At 38.1% G+C, this 17521-nt stretch overlaps 2 protein-coding genes across 4 annotated transcripts; both read left to right on the top strand.

The window, feature by feature from the left end:
* The first annotated feature begins 571 nt into the window (after positions 1–571).
* Positions 572–17056, top strand: LOC124394699 (E3 ubiquitin/ISG15 ligase TRIM25-like). 3 transcript variants are annotated; one of them, XM_046863102.1, is made up of 6 exons: positions 572–1235; positions 11701–11796; positions 11977–12210; positions 12394–12553; positions 14120–14170; positions 16046–17056. In XM_046863102.1, the coding sequence occupies exons 1-6, from the start codon at positions 645–647 to the stop codon at positions 16570–16572; spliced, it is 1659 nt and encodes a 552-aa protein (XP_046719058.1). In that variant the 5' UTR covers positions 572–644; the 3' UTR covers positions 16573–17056. The 3 variants fall into 3 exon arrangements, with proteins under 3 accessions (XP_046719058.1, XP_046719056.1, XP_046719057.1); XM_046863100.1 differs by lacking the exons at positions 11701–11796; positions 11977–12210; positions 12394–12553; positions 14120–14170; positions 16046–17056 and adding exons at positions 2461–2556; positions 2717–2950; positions 3107–3266; positions 3812–3868; positions 4135–4909 and having other exon boundaries at positions 575–1235; XM_046863101.1 differs by lacking the exon at positions 572–1235 and adding an exon at positions 10031–10714.
* On the top strand, positions 6606–9445 carry LOC124394700 (E3 ubiquitin-protein ligase TRIM16-like). The gene is made up of 3 exons (XM_046863103.1): positions 6606–7145; positions 8304–8363; positions 8518–9445. The coding sequence occupies exons 1-3, from the start codon at positions 6665–6667 to the stop codon at positions 9039–9041; spliced, it is 1065 nt and encodes a 354-aa protein (XP_046719059.1). The 5' UTR covers positions 6606–6664; the 3' UTR covers positions 9042–9445.
* Positions 17057–17521: the final 465 nt, after the last annotated feature.

Genomic DNA, 17521 nt, shown 5'->3' with positions numbered 1-17521 from the left:
ATTCACCTTCACTGTTGGTTTCTGTAAAGCTGCTTTGAGACAATGTCTGTTGTGAAAAGCGCAATAGAAATAAACCTGACTTGACTTGACTAGTGGTGGGGCAGTAGATCTAGAAGACGGCACACTCAAAAACAGTCTTGAGAATGTTGTCTCCAAGACCTTCAACAGAAGTCACACATCACAATATAACACTATAAATCCATCAAACTATTAACCCCTTCTTGCCCCTTAAAGCTTATTCTTGAGCCATGTGTGTAACACATTGTGATTGCTGATCACAAAGCAAACCCTGCAACATGTAGTTTTAGACTAAAATTAGTTTTGAGGAGTCAAAGGGAAGGGCATTTATGCAAAAGATCTCTGTACATTACCTTCCTGTTTTTTTAAAGCCATTCATGCGTTCTCTATCTATGCAATATGTGGTCATAAAATAAAGATATGTATAACAGTTCAGAATTAAAAAAAAGGGATTTTTATATCAAATCATTCTTCTTGATGCATTCCTCCAAGCCTGAACTCACTGTCTCTTTAAAGCCACACCTGCTCTCTGTCACACTACACCACAAACAGAACTAAGCAGATCTTTTACAGGAAAACGAAACTGTTTAGCTTTGCATTCTGAGTGCGTGTGTGAGAACAGGAAAATGGCAGAAGACCGTATTTTAATCGATCAGGATACGTTCATCTGTCCTGTGTGTCTTGATCCTCTTAAGGATCCAGTTACTACTCCATGTGGCCACAATTTCTGTAAATTGTGCATTAATCGCTTCTGGGATGAAGAAAATCAGAGGAGGCTCCACAGCTGCCCCCAGTGTAGAGAGACCTTCACTTTAAGGCCTGTTCTACGCAAGAACAACATGCTGGCTGAACTGGTAGAGAAACTGAAGACGGCCGAACTCCAAGCTGCTTCTTCTGCATCCTGTTCCGCCGGACCTGGAGATGTAAAGTGTGATTCCTGCATCGGGATAAAACGCAAAGCCGTTAATTCCTGTCTGGTGTGTCAGGCCTCCTACTGTGAAGATCATCTTCAACCTCACTATCAGTCTCAGACTTTCAAGAAGCACAAGTTAGTTGAAGCCTGTGCAGAGCTTCAAGAGAAGATCTGCTCTAAACATAACAAACCGATCGAGATCTTCTGCCGTACCGACCAAAGCTTCATCTGTTACTTATGCACAATGGATAAACACAGACAACATGATACAGTTTCAACTATAGCAGAAAGAACAGAAAAACAGGTGAGAACATGACATCGTTACTCTTCTCAAATTAGTTGATACAAATTGTATATATAACTTGTTCAGCAGAAAAGATCAGTCGTTCAGAACAGTTCAACATGTCAGAACAAGTGCCAAGTCAGAAGAGTTAAACATGTCAGAACACTTTAAATAACCAACACCCAGCAATGTTCTTTATTTTACACACTGCACAACAGAAACCTTTAATCGAACAACATTTTTTCTAAGGTATGATTGTTTTAACAACCATGTAACATAACTGCAATTTGCTAAGGATTTTTAATTTCTCATCTGTTGCTATAAACCACAAATATGATACAACGATCAGGAATAACAGTATGACTGCCTGCCTAGTATTGAATGCTCTGTGGATATGCAGCTCCATACGCAACAAACTGCGATGCACTGTGTATATTGAGACCTTTCTATCAGAACCAGCGTTAACTTCTTCAGCTCAGTTGTTGGATTGGACCACACGGACCAGCCTTCGCTCCCAGTGCATTAATAAGCCTCGGCCGCCCACGACCCTGTCACAGGTTCACCACTGTTCCTTCCTTGGAGCACTATTGTTCGATACTGACCACTGCAGACCAGGAACAGCCAACAAGAGCTGCAGTTTTGGAGATGCTCTGACCCAGTCGTCTAGACGTCACAATCTGGCTCTTGTTAAACTCACTCAAAGCTCTTAAGCTCACCTATTTTCTTTTGCTTCTAACACATCAGCTTTAGGGACAAAATGTTCACTTGTTCACACCCGCCAACAGGTGCCATGACGAAGAGATAATCAGTGTTATTTACTTTACCAGTTATTAGGTTATAATGTCATAATTTTTAGCTGGATCAGTGTTTGTGTCTCGCTGAAAAGAAACTGGGGAGAAGATTTGGGGATTTTGGGGATCTGACCTGGTTCTGTTTTGCACTAGGGATTCCAAAACATTTGTAGAACCAAAACATTTCTTCACCATCGTTAACTTTTATTATAACACCAATGGCATATAATTTTACTTGGTTAAAAAAAATCCAGACCCCGACTATGGGGACCCCATCACTCAATAGACTGACCCAGAAGATCTTAAACATATGTATGCTTGCTGTAAATTCTCACCCAAATAATTAGAGTGTGTATGCAGTGGTTCAGATTTTGTGGCTGATGTAAATGGGCATACTGATACATTGACACACAGCTCCTGATTCAAACAGTGACATGCATTTTATTTGGTCGCAGAATGAGTTACAGGTGGAGCAGATAAAATCTCAGCAAATAATCGAGGAGAAGCGGAAAAAGATGCAGGAGCTAAAACAGACTGTGGACAATATTAAGGTGAGGAGTGAACAGAGAGATTCTCCAAAAAAACATAAACACACACACACACACACACACACACACACACACACACACACACACACACACACAAAATGGACAATACTATGAAAAAAGGAAGAGTTCTTTAAAATCCACTGAGTCTTTGTGTGTTCTACAGAGGAGTTCACAGGCAGCAGTAGATGACAATGAGATATTCTTTACTGAGCTGATCAGCTACATGGAAAAAAAACGCTTGGGAATGACAGAGCTGATCAGAGCTCAGGAGAAAGCCGATCTGAGTCGAACTGAACAACTCCTGATGCACCTGGAGCAGGAGATCGCTGATCTCGAAAGGAGAGTCGCTGAGCTGGAACAGCTTTCACATACACACGATCACATCCATTTCCTTCAGGTAAAACTCACTGTATAATCTTCAGAGGCTCTGTACCACAGCAACATTCTATAAAGTTAATTTTATAGTAATACTTGTGTCTTTAGTCTGAGATTTCTTCGTTCCTCACCTACTGTACCCTTATCTCCTTCGCTATTATGTGTTTCCTCTCTGTAGAGATTCCCGTCTCTCTCTGTATCTCCTGGATGTGAGGACTTACCCAGCATAACAGTCAATCAGCAAATTTCATTTGATGGAGTAAAGAAATCTCTCTCAGATCTGAAAAAACAAGTTGAGGAATTCTATCAGGAGGAACTCAACAAAATCACTCCACAAGGTAAATAACAAAATTGCATTAGCATTAAATTACATCACAATACACTGATCAGGCATAACATTATGACCACTGAGAGGTGAAGTGAATAACACCTTCTCTTCATGATGGCACCTGTTAGTGAGACAGGAGCTCTGTTACACGAGCTCGTCTTTTGGATCGGACCACACGGGACAGCCCTCTCTCCACACGTGCATCACTAAGCCACAGGCGTCCATTACCCTGTCGCCGGTTCACCACTGTTTCTTCCTTGGAGCACTTTTGATAGATACTGATCACTGCAGACCAGGAACATCACACATGAGCTGCAGCTTTGGAGATGCTCCGACCCATTCGTCTAGACGTCACAATTTGGTCCTTTTCAAACTCGCTCTAATCCTCAAGCTTGCCCATTTTTTCCTGCTTCTAACACGTCAACTTTGAGGACAAAATGTTCACTTGCTGCATAATATGTCCCACCCAATTACAGATGCCATGATGACGAGATAACCAGTGATCTTTACTTCACCAGTTAAATTCTAATTCCTGTCTCCGTTTTATCTTCACAGCTGCAGCATTTCTAGTGTTACCTTCAGAGTCGAAAAGCAGAGGGGATTTCTTGAAGTGTAAGTTTCAAACACCAAAATACCAACACATACAAAGTGGACAAACAAATACTTTGTATTTAAATCTAATAGATTTTTACCTGTGACTAAGATTTAATTATATCTGAATTTTAAAATACTATATGGGTGGAAACCCCAAAAAAGTGTCTCACACACTTATTATAAATTCTGTTGTTTACTATTATTATCTAATTTATCCAAAATGTATTTTTATTAAAAAAAAAAAAAAAAGTGTCTTCTGATCTGTGGGCATTTTATTGCTTTAGATTTCTGTTATCTGACTCTGGATCCCAACACGGTGCATTGTCGACTCGTTGTGTCTGAAAATAAAAGATTGGTGAAATGCAGTAGCATCCAACAGCGATACTCAGAACATCCAGAGAGATTTGACTACTGGCCTCAGGTCTTGTGCAAGGAGAGAATTCGTAGGAGCTGTTACTGGGAGGTGGAGTGGACTGGTAGTGTTTCGATATCAGTCTTACATAAGGAGATCAGAAGGAAAGGAGATGGTTTTGAGTGTTTGTTTGGATACAACAGTCAGTCCTGGAGTCTGCTCTGTTCTTCTTCCTCTGTCTGTTTCCGGCACAACCAAATTAAAACTAAGCTCCAAGTTCCAGCATCTTCTCGAATTGGAGTGCATGTGGACCACAGAGTAGGAACTCTGTCCTTCTACAACGTCTCTGACACAATGAGACTGCTTCACAGAGTTCAGACCACATTCACTCAGCCGCTTTACGCTGGGTTCTGTGTGGGTAAAAACTCAACTGTGATATTGTGTGATATTAAATGAAATGTTGGTAAAAAGATTTACACAACTGAGCGGTTTAATTTTCTTCCTCTTCTTCTTATTACTATATAACGTTGCATCTCTTATCTGTTAAATCTCTTATTGTAGATTGTCGAATGTTTCTAGAAAAGCATAAATGTTGTAAAACAAACTACAGTATTTAGCTGTATGTACTTTTGGAAATTGTATTATAGTGATATAAACAATGTATATTTTGGCTTTGACAAAGTTTGCAATAATAAATCTTACTCAAACTGCTGTTTCTTCCTGTGTCCATCCTACTCTGAGTAAAAAGCCATTTATATTTTATATCTTTAAACAGTTTAAAACCAGTTAAAATGTAACCCCTCCTTACTCATTCATATGCAAAAATAATATTCAATAAAAATCAAACTCAACAAATGAAGAATTAAAGCCTTATTACAGTACTGAGAAAGTGCTGATTAAAGTGAAGTAAATAAATAAAATTAAGTAAAAGTACCTACTACTGACTGCTTTGACATTTCTAAACATTTTGTCATTTGTAAACCTCAAACAAGGGAAATAGTCAAAACCATGACAGACAACAGCAAACAAAAGACGAAAATGAACTGTAATGTGCACCTCTGCCAATGACGATGAATGTGGATCACAAACAAACATGTAACATGGTACGCTGAGGTGCAGTGGCTTGTGGGTAACACGAGCCTTGTCCATAATCCTGACACCACCAAGTGTAGTTTGTCTGACGTGTTCAAAATGCAAAATGTGAATGAACAAATAAACAAATTAATCAGTGATAACATGAGAGATGTAAAGAGAATGATGAAAGACAGGACCAGGATGGAGACTAAAACAGAATATAAATAGAAAAGCAACATAAAGAACCAAAGCCACGACTTATATAAGAACCGAAACACAGTGAGGATATTGACTGGCTGATTTTCAATAAAAAAATAAGTTTCATAAATCAGATTTAGACCTGATAACTTGTTTATCAGGTCTATTTAAATAAAATGTATAAATTAAATTACATTTAATTTAAATTAAATTAAATGTAAATTTAGCTTGTTTTAGTGATATTAGCTTATTTTATGTTTTGATTCACTTTCTCTTTACAAAGTACCAAGATGAGGAAGCAGTCAGTTCATTGGAAATAAAACTAGAACTAGTTTTAACATTTTACCTGCAGGATTTTGCTTAAATATGAAAAATAACACTTTTTTTTGTCAATCACATTTACTGTTAAATAAAGATTCGGATTAGTTTAATTCAGATTTTTTTTTTTTTTTTTATATGTGTGTTTTATGTCCACATAATTCAAAAATTAGCATATTCACGTCATAGGTGCTTTTGCTTTTTAAAAATTAAACTGAAGAGAATATATAAAAAATCAAGAAGCATAAATTAAAAAACACAAAATAAACAAGGAAAGCTAAATGTGAGGGGAAATTCTTGATAGATATATTGGTCTATTTAAAGCTCTTAACACTCTTACATCATGGATATAAACCTGGTTCTTCCTGCTAATCTGCTTTTTTTTATTTTACTTCCTTATTTTTTGAATATGAATAAAAAATAAACGAAAAATTAACAACAATGTTTCATTTATTTTTGAGTTTGACTTTTTGAGTGAATGATAAACAAGGACATGAACAAGGACCTTTTCAGAACATCAACTAAAAGAAAAAAATATATTATAAAAAAAAGAAAAAAAAACAGGCAAAGGTGTTGGTGTGTTGTTTCTTTCTTTCTTTCTTTCTTTCTTTCTTTAATAATGAAAGTAATATCTCAGTGATTCTCTGCTGTTTTGCTCCTCAGACATTGCGCCTCGGTGTGACTGTGCATGAAACAACACGTTTGCAAGCGCAGGTCTCTAAATAGATCTTCCTCTTCAAAGCCACTCCCTCTCTCTTTGTGCAGCTGTAATGCACACAGAACCAGGAAGTTTGTCCCTCACAAAAACAAACCTCATTACACTGCTACAGTTGGGCGAGTCAATGTTTTTATCAGTGTAGAAGTCCATAACAATGGCAGAGGCTGGGATTTTAATTAATCAGGATCAGTTTAATTGTCCAGTGTGTCTAGATCTCCTAAAGGATCCTGTTACTACTCCATGTGGCCACAATTTCTGTAAATTGTGTATTAATCGCTTCTGGGATGATGAAGATCAGAAGAGGGTCTTCAGCTGCCCGCAGTGTAGGGAAACTTTTACCCCAAGGCCTGTTCTACGCAAGAACAACACGCTGGCTGAGGTGGTGGAGAAACTGAAGAAGACTCAACTAAAAGATGGGTCTTCTGTTCACTGTTACGCCGAACCTGGAGATGTGGCGTGTGATTGCTGCATCGAGAAGAAACGCAAAGCTGTTAATTCCTGTTTGGTGTGTCAGGCCTCCAACTGTAAAGATCATCTTCAGCCTCACTATCAGTCTCAGGCTTTTAAGAAGCACAAGTTAGATGAAGCCAGTGCAGAGTTCCAAGAGAAGAATGATGAACACTCAGGCCTAACTGGTAAGAACTGGGTTTTATTGTTCTATTTATTTCTATTTATTTGTCTACCACCAAATAGGGCTGATATGACACAACCAGACATATTCCAACACAATAGGCATGATGACCCAGTCGTCTAGCCATCACAATTCGGACCTTGTCAAACTCGTGAAAATCCCTACGCTTGCCCATTTTTCCTGTTTCTAACACATCAAATTCGAGGGCATAATGTTCACTTGCTGCATAAAACATCCCACCCACTAATCAGTGTTATTTATTTCGCCTGTCAGTGGTCATAATGTTATGCCTGATCAGTGTACACTGGATAGAAATTCAATACAATAGTGTGGTTTAAACTTTGGGGCAACAATTTAAGAAAGAACCACATTTGGGTATGATGATCTGATCCAAGTGCTTTGAGTCTCTGATCATAAATATAATATAGGGCGGTGGTAGCTCAGTGGTTAAGGCATTGGACATTGGCTAGGAAGATCACAAGTTTAAACCCCACCACCACCATGCTGCCACTGCTAATTTATGAGCAAGGCCTTAACCCTCCCATGTTGTAAGTTGCTCTGGATAAGGGCGTCTGCCAAATGCCACAGATGTAAATGTAAATGTAAATGATCATCCTTGAGATGTTTCTACAGCTGTCTATATGAGGTCCCACAGTAAACAGTGCATGTCAGAGCACAAACCGATCCACAAATTCCAAGGAATTGTCTGTAGACCTCAGAGACAGTATTGTATCGTGGCACAGTTCTGGGGAAGGATACAGAAAAATTTCTGCAGCATTAAAGGTCTCAATGAGCACAGTGGTTGGAACTTTTGGAGCCTTTTACAGGGAGGTGACTAAAAACCCAAAGGTCACTCTGAAAGACACTTGACTCCAATCAAGTTGTAGAAACATCTCAGGGATGATCAGTGAAAACAGGAGGCACCTGAGCATAATTTTGAGTTTAATGGCAAAGGCTGTGAATACTTACAGTATGTGCAGGTGATATTTTTAATTTTTTTTTATATTTTAATAAAATTGCTTTTAAAAAGATTGTTTGTAGAATTTTGAGGAAAATAATAAATTGAATCAATTTTAGAATAAGGCTGTAACGTAACAAAATTAAAAATGAATTACTGTGAATACTTTCTGGATGCACTGTGTTTCTCTCTGTTTCTCCACAGCTGTAGGAGTTCCCATGATTTTCCCCTCAGACCTGATGAGCAGAGAATATTTTCTGAAGTGTAGGTGTAAAACACATTTTTCCACAGATTTGGCTAATATTTAAAATATTTTAATTAAAGCAGCATTAAGAGGACTGGAACATAAATTGTTGTCTGACACACACTACAAATCCTGTGATTAACATCTAACATCTAACCTCTTTTATTGTTTTAGATTTCTGTTATCTGACTCTGGATCCCAACACAGCACATGGTCAACTCATTCTGTCTGAGAACAACAAATCGGTGACACACACTAGTAGAGAACAGAGATACTCTGAACATCCAGAGAGGTTTGACTCCAGGCCTCAGGTGTTGTGTAAAGAGAGCGTGAATGGAAGCTGTTACTGGGAAGTGGAGTGGAGCGGTAGTGTGTCTATATCAGTATCGTATAAAGAGATCAGCAGGAAAGGAGGAGGTAATAAGTGTGGGTTTGGATACAACAGACAGTCCTGGAGTCTGCAGTGTTCTTCTTCGTCTGTCTCGTTCTGGCATAATGACATTAAGACCGAGCTCCATGGTCCAACATCTTCGAGAATAGGTGTGTTTGTAGATCACAGTGCAGGAACGGTGTCCTTCTACAGCCTCTCTGACATTATGAGGCTTCTCCACAGAGTCCACGCTTCATTCACTCAGCCTCTGTATGCTGGGTTTAGGATCTGGTTTAAGTCAACTGTGAGGTTAATTGATCCAAAATGAAATGATAGAAAAAGTGTTTAGAATGATTATTGAGGTGTCACATCTCATTTCTCACTGAGCTACAATGGCATTTATGTGTGAACATATAATGAAATTATTATTATTATTATTATTATTATTATTATTATTATTTATATTATTATTATCTAACTGCATTTTTAAGACCTTTAAAAACTACATAATGTCCAAAAAATAATATTGTAAAGCAGAATGTATGCAGTTTATAAGAGATACATGTATCAGGTATGCTCTGCAATTATTCTTTTATGAAAATGTATAATCTGTTCAGTAGTTGATATAATGTGCACTTTGGAAATATTCAGACCGCCTTCACATAAATCTGCAAAAATAATACTTGAAATAATTATAAACTAATTATAAACAACAATGGACTCTTTTCTCTGAGAGTATGGAGAGAATGAGAAAGAGCTTCTTCCCGCAGGCCATTTTAGTTATACTCTACTTAATTCTTATACTTTATACATATTTTATGTATTTACTTTATTTTTATCCTTGAAATAGAATATAAGGATGTGGCCATTGAACATTTATTCAATTGGTAAATTAAACCATAATTTTTTTTTTGCAGAATTTCTCTGGGGCATATTTGAGAAACACATTAAAGGTAAAAATAATTTTGGGGGTATTTGGATGTTTTATAACTTGAAGATCGTTATGCTAAAATTGGACAAGCTTCAGATAAGCCACTGCACCTTACTGGATCTTATTACAGTTTAACACCTGTATCATCACACCTTCCATCTCACTATATTCAAAACATTGATAAAAGTAGCCCCTACAGTTTTTGCGTTTCATCAGTGAAAAATATGTAGTTATAAATATATGCTGTATGTGATCAATAAACAAATATATTTACAGCAAACCATTATTTAATTAGTCAAACGCTTTAAATCACAGGAAAGTTAATTTATATAAAGCATTCTTTAGTCTTTTCCTTTAAATCCTGAACGCCCTGGCATTTTAAAACCACGCCTTATAACACACAGAACCAGGAAACAATTTTTCTAAGAAAACAACCCCAAGGCTTTCTTTCTCTTTGTTCAGTGTATAAGGGCAGGAAGATGGCAGAGGCCAGTATTTCAGTAGATCGGGATCAATTCAGCTGTCCAGTGTGTCTGGATCTTCTACAGGATCCTGTTACTACTCTATGTGGCCATAATTTCTGTAAATTGTGTATTAATCATTTCTGGGATCAAGAAGCTCAGAGAAAGGTCTTCAGTTGTCCTCAGTGTAGAGAGACGTTCACTCCAAGGCCTGTTCTACAGAAGAACAACATGCTGGCTGAAATGGTGGAGAAACTACAGAAGACTAAACTCCAAGCTGCTTCTTCTGCTCACAGTGACGTCCGACCTGGAGATGTGGAATGTGATTCCTGCCTTGGGAGAAAACGCAAAGCTGTCAATTCCTGTCTGGTGTGTCGCACTTCCTTCTGTGAAGATCATCTTCAACCTCACTATGAGTCTCAGGCTTTTAAGAAGCACAAGTTAGTTGAAGCCTGTGCAGATTTCCAAGCGAAGACCTGCTCTGAACATAACAAAGCGATCGAGATCTTCTGCCGTACCGACCAAAGTTTCATCTGTTACTTATGCGCAATGGATAAACACAGACAACATAATACAGTTTCAACTATAGCAGAAAGAACAGAAAAACAGGTAAAACATGGATATTATTATTTTCCTTTCAAATCATTCAATGCAAATTTTATGTATGATCTAGTTTGGATGTACAGAAGTGGATTTAAATGGTTATATGACCCATTTTTCAGGAATATTTCCTATAAAAATCAAGATTTTGTTACTAAATATGTCAGCTTATGCATGGTACTTTAAAAAGCCAACACTCAACACCTATCAAAGCATAGAGGTAGCAAAACTCAATTAAATATAAACATCAAAAATTATAAAACTGCTATTCAGCTTTTCTACAGTTATGTTAAATGCTATAAGAATAGTGGTAGGTAGTGGTAGTGGAAGGTGATTCAGCAGTACCTCCCAACAATGATGAATCAGGACAGAACCTATTTCCCCCTCTGGACATAGATGGAGCCCCTACATGCATATTTGCACTCCATCTCAAGATCTAGTAGAAGGAGGCAACGACTCCAATACCTGGTAGATTAGGAGGAATATGGACCAGAAGAACAATACCCAACCCCATCCATTAGGGTTGCACAAGCCTTAGTGCCGGTCCCAAGCCCTAAAAAATGGGGAGGGTTGTGTTAGGAAGGGCATCCAGCGTAAAAACGTGCCAAATCAAACATGCGGATGGTCCACTGTGGCGACCCCTAACGGGAGAAGCCGAAAGAAAGTTTTATGGACCAGAAGAACAATGCTGGGTCAACATAGAGGATATCTTGGACCCTTCTCTCACAGAAGAATTTCACAGAAACCATCCCAATCAATCAGCAACCTAGGCCTGAGGCATTCCCACACAGAAGAACCCTTGGGAGGTGTTCCTAAGAGGAGGGATTCTGTCACAGCTTCCATGGAAGATACCTCTTCACCACACCAGAGAAGCCACCTAGGGTCAAGAGGCAATTCCGAGTTTGCAGGCTCCTAAGATGGGATAATGCTAACGGATGGCAAATGTACCCGCCTTGTAGACTAAAATAATGAAATACATTTTCATTTGGTTTCAGAATGAGCTAATGAGGGAGCAGATGAAATCCCAGCAGAGGTCTGAGGAGAAGAAGAAGAAGGTGCAGGAGCTAAAACAGACAGTGGACAATATTAAGGTGAGAAGTGAACTGAGCTACATTTCTAGAAATTTCTACACCACACCCCATTCTTTCATCACACAAAAATACATACACACAATAAGCACAGTAAAAAAAAAAGATCTTTAAACCGAGCTCTGTGTGTGTGTGTGTGTGTGTGTGTGTGTGTGTGTGTGTGTGTGTGTGTGTGTTCTACAGATTAATTCACAGGCAGCAGTAGATGACAGTGAGAAGATCTTTACTGAGTTGATCAGTTACTTGAAGAAAAAGCGCTCAAAAATGACAGAGATTATCAGAGCTCAGGAGAAAGCTCAACTGAGTGGAGTTGAAGAACTCATGAAGCAACTGGAGCAGGAGATTGCTGATCTCAATAGGAGAGTCATTGAGCTGCAGCAACTTTCAAACACAGACGATCACGTCCACTTTCTCCAGGTAAACGCACTGTCTTATCGACAGAGGGCGCTGTTGCTCACTAAGTTTCCTCTTAAAAATTACAGCAACAATGAATGTTCCTGTCTGAGATCACATGTGTGTCTTAGGTCTGATTTGATCTGAAATTCATTCATTCCTCTCCTACACATTTCTTATACTTGATTATGTGTTTCCTCGTTTTAGAGTTTCCCATCTTTCTGTGTTTCCCCTGGACATGACGACTCACCCAGCATCACTGTCAATCAACATCTCTTATATGATGAAGTGAAGAAATCTCTCTTAGATCTAAAAAAACGAGTCAAGAAGATCTGTGTGAAGGAGTTCAACAAATTTAAGCAAAAAGGTAAAAAAAAGAGTACGATGAAGTTTACATATATAGAAAAATACATACAAATATGGGTTAATAAATTCACAAATATTAATTTGCAAACAATATTTTTAGGGAAAACCATTGTTTTACCATTGGCACATGGATTTTTTTTTTTTCCAATTTCTGCCATTTGCAGAAATTACAGTAACTGAAGAAGGTTGTGACAGCTAGCTAGCTATGTATATAAAAAAAATAATTTGCAATAACACAAATAATCAGATAGAACATTGCTTACCCTACTTACAATTTATGCAGTATTAACTAATTACACAGGTAAAATAATATTAGTGAATAAGAGTATGGTAAATTTGGGTACTAACCACAACTGCAAGTCCAAGTGTCATGTTTTTATTTGATGTGACAGCTGAGTTTTTACTATTTCTTTGTTTGGCGTTGGATGTACAAGGTTCTGCCACTTTGAAATATTCTTAATAAACCATAGGCTCAAAAAGAAAATGTTAAAAGCCTTTTGTCTGATGATAATGAATCGATTAAATCACAGCTGTACTTGAATCTGACATAGAAACCATCAAGCAAGAGCTTCTCTGCTGACCTAAACCCTATTAATATCACTGACTGAAGTTTCAATATATTTTTGTCCATGAAAATGTAATAAATTATTACCAATAGTCTGTTCTTTTCATTTCATAGCGTTTCTCTCAGGTTTCACAGAGTGTACGTTTCAGTTAGAGTTTCTATCCAATCAGATTTCAGCCGTCATATATTGCCATAATGCTTGTAGAAATGAACAGTGCAGACTCTTGGTACAGTAGATTAAAATCCATGTTGCTTGAAACCTTTGCTTTCACCAATCATACTGTAATTTAACTCCAAGGTCCCCTAGCAGGGATAAAAACATGTCAACATTTTCATATCCGTTAATTGGATGGTCAGAGCGCAGACTACTGCAACCTGCATCTGTCGCAAAGTGCACAAGCTTAAATATATTCATGTGGAATTAATCGCTGTTTTATCATCCCACAATGACTGAGAAAGGAGAAAAAATCGATTTGGTCACACTTACAAGAACATTTACAAGACAGACTTTTCAAGAAAAGCTGGATATCATGAGGAACGGCCGGCCAAAACAGTTCAAAACAGTTTTTAAGCGTTTTCATGAGCCATTTATTTTTTGCATTTCTTTTCTTTTTTTGAGAATTTGCACAAAAATACACAATTTGCCTTAATTTCAAATCCCAGAAAAGGGGTAATGCAAGGAACAAATGCAAAAAATAAACAAAAAATGCATGCTGTCTTGAGATTAATGTTGATCCCTATTATTCTATGAGCTGTAGTGTTTAGTTCCTGATCATTTGCTTATTTATAGTCTTGTGTTTCATTGCTTCACTTCAAAGTCTTGTTTATTTATATGTGCATTTTTAATCTGTGTTAATAGATTTTTCCCAGTTTACTGTTACCGAGATGGGGGGGTTGTTGACTTGTTTGTCTGAAACCAGCAAGGAATCAAATTGTTCATAGCCATGCTTTAAACAGATTCACCATAAATTTTTACTATGTATATTGTCTGTGTTTCCATAGCTGCAGCAGTTACACCCTCAGAACCAAAGAGCAGAGAGGATTTTCTAAAACGTAGGTGTAAAACACACAAACGCACACACACACACACACACACACACACACACACACACACACACACACACACTACAATACAAAGACACACAATTAGATTTAATTCCAGCAGCTTTGAAAAAATAGATATTTGAATATCGACAATTAAAATTAATAAATGTATAACTAATGTCAAGCCAAGGGTGAGGGTGGTGAGGAATAATTCCCTGAGGACAAAAACTAGAAAGGAACTTCGAGAGGAATCAAACTCAAAAGGGAATCTATACTTATCTGGATGACGTTAATAAATACACTGATCAGGCATAACACTGATTATCTCTTTATCATTACACAGTAACTAAACATTTTGTCCTCAAAGTTGATGTTAGAAGCAGGAACAATGGGCGAGCGTGAGGATTTGAGCAAGTTTGACAAATTGTGACGTCTAGACGACTGGGTCAGAACATCTCCAAAACTGCAGCTCTTGTGGGAGATTCCTGGTCTGCAGTGTTCAATATCTATCAAAAGTGCTCCAAGGAAAGAACAGTGGTGAACCAGTGACAGGGTCACGGGGGCCGAGGCTCATTGATGCACGTTATGAGCAAAGGCTGGGGCATGTGGTCCGATCCAACAGACAAGCTCCGGTAGCTCAAACTACTGAAGAAGTTCATGTTAATGCTCGACGGGTCAGAACTGTTTCGCCAGCAAAAGGGGACCAACACAATATTAGGCAGTTGGTCATAATGTTATGCTGATCAGAGGCCATAATGTTATGCCTGGTCGGTGTAAGTCCAATCTGAAACTGTGTACTCTATAGTCAGAACGTGACCTGACCCTGATCTGAGGCCAGTAGTAGGTCGTTAACACTTTAATCAGCGCTGTAACATGAGTTATTCATAAGGTCATAATTTTGGATCCTGGAAACAAAAGGAAACTTATTATTAGGTATATGGTTAAACAACTGACAGGGGCCAGATTTGTAAACTGTGGCTTGCTATCTGATAGTTTATTATCTACCCAATATTTCAAGAGCTATTTGATTGCTTCTAGAGATATTTGTTTGAAAAATCTTTTTTATTTTTTTTTTTGCTGCAAATAAATGCATTCCAATTGGGATGGATATTATTCTGCCCTCAGATCTACTCCAATTATTTATAAATCCCACATTATTTTTCAAGTGCCACCAGGACATCCAGCAGTTCCGCAACTATAACCTGTACGCCAAGTCATCATGCTTAATTTGGATGGGGCCAGAGCATACTACTCCAGCAAACATCGTCTTTGCTAATTTACACCTCACACTGACAAAGGCATGCTATCTCCAGTGCCAAAGCTAATGCTGCCTAAATTTCTAAGATTACCTGCTATATCTGGTGCCCTGGTTCCAGATATACACCTAAATTGTGCTGCTGGAGCCCCTCAAGAACGAGCTAATTCGGCATAACATCGATTGTCCTATAACTAGAACTCTTTCAGGTTTCTCAGTCGGTGCCTTACTGAAAATCAACCCTGTTACATACAGCGTAAAGGAGTGGTGCTTCTGCGGCCGAGAGTTAGTGTTACCTTAAGCTTTGGAAATATGCCACCAAGTTGTTACCCTTCACCCCACTCTAATGCCAAATTTAATTGTGGGGATTTCTATCTCCATCTTGGACATCTGGACTGTCCAGATCATCTGGATAACATAAAATTATTCATAAAAAAGCAAATAGCATGTAGTTTAAATGCTGACACAGACAAGAAGCTCCTAGGAAGTGATTACAAAAACAGTTAGCACATCACTACTGCTTTAGTATTTGTAAACAATTTTCATTTAATGATTGATAAACAAAATATAAGCATATAAAGCAACATTAAGATGACAAAAACTCACCTGTGGACATTTGATTGTTTTAGATTCCCATTATCTGATGCTGGATCCGAACACAGCATATTGTAAACTCCTTCTGTCTGAGAAGAACCGAACGGTGACATGCAGTGGGATAGATCAGCGATACTCTGATCATCCGGAGAGATTTGACTACTGGTGTCAGGTGCTGTCTAAGGAAAGAGTGTGGGGGCGCTGTTACTGGGAGGTGGAGAGGAGTGGTAATGATGTGTACATAGCAGTCGCGTATAAAGAGATCAGCAGGAAAGGAGGAAGTATTGAGTGTGTGTTTGGACGCAACAGTCAGTCCTGGAGTCTGCAATGTTCTTCTTCTTCTTTTTATTTCTGGCATAACAACATTGAGACTGAGCTCCAAGGACCAGTATCCTCCAGAATAGGAGTGTATGTGGATTACAATGCAGGAACTCTGTCCTTCTACAGCGTCTCTGACACGATGAGGCTCCTCCACAAAGTCCACACCACATTCACTCAGCCTCTGTATGCTGGATTTTACACATTTTATAACTCAACTGTAAAGTTGTGCGATACAAAATGACACGTTAGTAAAAGGGATTCTTTTAATTTAAACACGTGTCAGGTTTCTTCTTTCTTTCTTTTATTGAAATTATCTCAAATTTTTGTTTATAAATGACCAAATATAGAAAGAGTCTCAACGCATAATGTTTCTAGATAAAGCAGAAATGGTGTGAGACCATTTATCTTCACGCATGAGATACTGATGTGAAACTTTATATACTGTATTTTGCCTTTCTTTCTTCAGAATAATTTTGTTTTTCCTCAAACAGCTTTGACTCTTTGTGCTGCTCCTAAAGGAAAAACATCCTACTGTGTGAAAACTGTGTGTTTTTGTTTAAGTTTTTGTTTGTGTTCTTTTCAATAGTGTGGTAAGCATTTAATAAACTTTTGTATTCAGACTCCTTTCTCATTCAAATGCAAAGAAAATTTCACAGTGTAAATTTCACAAGTTGAAAATAAATGTAATACATTTTACCTTTGACATTAAAAACTGAGCTCATGTTTGTTTCCGTTGCCCATCTTTGAGTGGTTTCTTCAACTGGATTAGAGTTCTCCTGTAGTAAGTTCAGCTGATTGGACAAGGATTATACATCTTTGCCTATAAACAAAAAAAGGCCAACAACTAGTTAGTTAGTAGACGGAGCAAGAACGGGAGCTTTGAGGATAGATTTGGACTATAGTTAATGTCAACAGTCTGCTACACTGAGTCAGGACTACAGTTTGCTGATCACTATCACTTTACATCATGACACCGTTTATCTGTAATAAATCTGGGTTCCCTCTTGAGTCAAGTCAAGTTTATTTGTATAGCGCTTTTCACAACAGACATTGTCTCAAAGCAGCTTTACAGAAATCAACAGTGAAGGTGAATGGTGTGTGTCTATCCCTGATGAGCAGCCGTGGCGACTGTGGCAAGAAAAGACTCCCTTAGATGTAATGAGGAAGAAACCTTGAGAGGACCAGACTCA

Source organism: Silurus meridionalis, chromosome 12 (assembly GCF_014805685.1).
Source record: "Silurus meridionalis isolate SWU-2019-XX chromosome 12, ASM1480568v1, whole genome shotgun sequence".
In the NCBI taxonomy this organism is placed as follows: domain Eukaryota; kingdom Metazoa; phylum Chordata; class Actinopteri; order Siluriformes; family Siluridae; genus Silurus; species Silurus meridionalis.
This window is presented reverse-complemented; position numbering and strand designations above follow the sequence as displayed.

What these genes read in the sequence shown, in the direction of transcription:
- LOC124394699 (XM_046863100.1), top strand. Translation starts at nt 645, where the DNA reads ATGGCAGAAGACCGTATTTTAATCGATCAGGATACGTTCATCTGTCCT. An exon ending in CAGAAAGAACAGAAAAACAG is followed by an intron (nt 1,236 to 2,460) that starts GTGAGAACATGA and finishes ATTTGGTCGCAG; the next exon opens with AATGAGTTACAGGTGGAGCA. An exon ending in CAACAAAATCACTCCACAAG is followed by an intron (nt 3,267 to 3,811) that starts GTAAATAACAAA and finishes TTATCTTCACAG; the next exon opens with CTGCAGCATTTCTAGTGTTA.
- LOC124394700 (XM_046863103.1), top strand. Translation starts at nt 6,665, where the DNA reads ATGGCAGAGGCTGGGATTTTAATTAATCAGGATCAGTTTAATTGTCCA. An exon ending in TGAACACTCAGGCCTAACTG is followed by an intron (nt 7,146 to 8,303) that starts GTAAGAACTGGG and finishes GTTTCTCCACAG; the next exon opens with CTGTAGGAGTTCCCATGATT. An exon ending in CAGAGAATATTTTCTGAAGT is followed by an intron (nt 8,364 to 8,517) that starts GTAGGTGTAAAA and finishes TTATTGTTTTAG; the next exon opens with ATTTCTGTTATCTGACTCTG.